At 49.3% G+C, this 3106-nt stretch overlaps 1 protein-coding gene across 1 annotated transcript in view; it reads right to left on the reverse strand.

The window, feature by feature from the left end:
- LOC107297132 (hydroperoxide isomerase ALOXE3-like) overlaps positions 1 to 659 on the reverse strand; it is an 18654-nt gene extending 17995 nt beyond the window's left edge. The window contains exon 1 of the mRNA XM_015826491.1: positions 513 to 659. Coding sequence (XP_015681977.1) covers positions 513 to 659 — 147 coding nt within the window. The remainder of the gene's footprint in view (positions 1 to 512) is intronic.
- Between the last annotated feature and the right edge of the window lie 2447 nt (positions 660 to 3106).

Below are 3106 nucleotides of genomic sequence, written 5' to 3' on the forward strand. Positions count from 1 at the left end.
TCCTCCTCCTCCTCCTCCTCCTCCTCCTCCTCCTCCTCCTCCTCCTCTCTGCAAACCCCTCTCCCTGCCAGCTCTGATGACGTTCCCTAGTTGGGTCATGAAACGTCTGCAAGGAAAACCCCCCAGCTCAGAGAGCACCAAGGACCCCACAGTCGTCGTCGTCGTCGTCGTCGTCGTCGTCCTCCTCCTCCTCCTCCTCCTCCTCCTCCTCCTCCTCCTCTCCATAAACCCCACTCCCTTCTAGCACTGATGTTTCCTAGTTGGGTCACGAAACGTCTGTAAGAAATCCCCCCAGCTCCGAGAGCACCAAGGACCCGACAGTCCTCCTCCTCCTCTTCTCTGCAAACCCCTCTCCCTTCTACCCCTGATGACGTCCCCTAGTCTGGTCACGAAACGTCTTGCCAGGAAACCACCCCCCCCCTCCCCAGCTCCCAGAGCACCAAGGCCCCCACCCCTTGCCCCTGGCAGAACCCCTTCCGAATCCCGCTCCTCGCCGGGGTCCCACGACTCACAGCTCCCGGGACGAAATCCCTGCCCAGCTTGTCCAGGCGGTGCTTGGCGCTTTCGGCCCGCTCGCCCACCAGGGTGATGGAGATGCTGCTGTAGGTGCCGGCTAGGATCATGTCGCCGGTGGCCACGGAGACTTTGTACATCGCCATTTGGGGAGCCGGGAGAGAGATAGAGAGAGAACTCAGAACGCAGCCAGGGAAGGAAGGATTCTGGCGAGCCAGTGCCTCGCACGGGCTGGGACATGTAGACCAGCTCCTCCCAGGTGTGCCACACACCTGCCGTACACAAATTAGCCACGTCGCCCAGGCCTTGGGCAGGAAATGGGGCCGGTCCCTGGTTTTGAAGTGGCCAAGTTCTGAATTGGCTGGTTTGGTTTCAAAAGGAAAACCCATGCGCTCTTGAGTTACAAAACCACATCGGTTAGTATTTGTCCGTTTGTTTATCTATACCAGGGGTAGGCAACCTTGACCTTGGAGGTCATCTAGTCCAACCCCCTGCTCAGGCAGGAAACTATACCATTTCAGACAAATATCATGTCCTGCCCCCTAGTCCTTCAACCGTGCTTCTTCCTATATTTTAATCTCCAGGCCTTTAATCATCTTAGTTCAGGGGTCTTCAAACTTGGCCCTTTGATGACTTGTGGACCTCAATTCCCAGAATTCCTCAGCCAGCATGAAGGAACTATGACACTTTTATGACTGGTGGACTTCAATTCCCAGAATTCCTCAGCCAGCGTGAGGGAACTATGACCCTTTGATGACTTGTGGACTTCAATTCCCAGAATTCCTCAGCCAGCGTGAGGGAACTATGACACTTTTATGACTGGTGGACTTCAACTCCCAGAATTCCTCAGCCAGCGTGAGGGAACTATGACACTTTTATGACTGGTGGACTTCAACTCCCAGAATTCCTCAGCCAGGCATACTGGCTGAGGAATTCTGGGAGTTGAAGTCCACCAGTCATACAAGGGCCAAGTTTGAAGACCCCTGTCTTCTCTGCACTTTTTCCAAAGTCTCTGAAATTTCCAGAGTTTTGAGAGTGAGTTTTCTCCCAGAAGCCCTGCCTGGGTCCCCCCCCCCCATCAATCTGGCCTCTTGGACTGATCCAATCTCAACACTCCCCCCCTCATCCCTATGGATTTGTACCCCCCCCCAAAAGAGAAATTCCTAGCAGAAACCGCAGAGGGATGCGCAGCAATGGCGCCACCTAAACACCGCAGAGGGTAAAGCCAAGCGCCCTCCAGGTGCTTTTGCAAAATCTTTTCCAGACTTTGACCTAAATAAATTTTTTTAATTGTCAACCTTCCTTTTTATTCCCTCCTCCCCCCCCCCCTGGGGAGGATTTTCATCCTGTGATGGATAGTTTGCAGCTTTTAAATTAAAAATAAAATACATATTCGCCCTCTCCTTCAAACCCAAAATACAGGGTGCAGATGGCTTGTAATTAATATTTTTTTGAGTGGTTTCATGGATGCATCCGTGTTTTTCTCCCGAGGTCGATCACAGTCTCCCTCCGGGACACCCTTTCATCCTCCTGGAGATTTCCTGTGTGGATCCCATCCAATCCCTAACCAGTTCTGGCTCTACTTAGCTGCCAATACTTACCCAGTTGGTTTTGCCTCCTACTGACAATAATTCATATATTTTTTTTAAAGAATTTCTGAACGCCCAATTCAGTCCTGGTTGAGTTTTAACCGGCACACCGAAGAAAGAAAGCATACAGTTTTAGATCTAAGACACACTTTTATTTCAAATATATATATAGAGGAAGTCAAAAAGAAAAAGAAAGAAAGAAAGAAAGAAAGAAAGAAGGAAGGAAGGAAGGAAGGAAAGGAAGGAAGGAAGGAAGGAAGGAAGGAAGGAAGGAAAAGAAAGGAAAGAAAGAAAAAATAAGAGAAAGAAGGAAAGGAAAAAGGAATGAATGAATGAATGAATGAATGAATGAATGAAGGAAGGAAGGAAGGAAGGAAGGAAGGAGGATGGAAAGAAAAAGAGACCATTTTTAAGCTGCCCTTAATTACAAAAAAACGGTGTAATTCTTTTCTCGCAACGGTGAAATCCCACATTCAAGTTGCGACGTAGGTGCTTCATTTCGAAAACGTTGTGCAAAACAGGCACCCAATTGTCAAAAGTTGCGGGCCGTTAACGCAACGCCACACGGCTTTAAGTAATTGGACGAGCTTAAAAAAAATTACACTTCCAGGCCGGGTGGCTGACTGAGAATCTGGCCAACACAATGTCAGTGTGTCGTCCACAAACAACAATACACACAAATGTTTTGTCTTTGAAGCGTGAGGCTGGAACCAGGAAGAGTCGATTCTTCGTCTTGACGTGACTCGGACTCTGAAGCCGGACTAAAAGCACAAGTAGATGTTCTCCTGCTTGTCGCCAAGTCCCATCATCCTTGGCCAGCTTAGGTTCGAGTCCTCGACTTACGAGTCCCAAATTCCTGTTGTTAAGTGAGATCTTTGTTGAGTGAATTTGGCTCACCCGTTTTACGACCTTTCTACGATCCGGTTTGTTAAGAGAATCACTGCAGTTGATAAGTTAGTAACCTGGTTGTTGTGTGAAACGGGCTTCCCCGCTGACTTTGCACG

This window comes from Protobothrops mucrosquamatus, unplaced genomic scaffold, assembly GCF_001527695.2.
Source record: "Protobothrops mucrosquamatus isolate PMUCROS unplaced genomic scaffold, P.Mucros_1.0 scaffold3151, whole genome shotgun sequence".
Lineage (NCBI taxonomy): Eukaryota > Metazoa > Chordata > Lepidosauria > Squamata > Viperidae > Protobothrops > Protobothrops mucrosquamatus.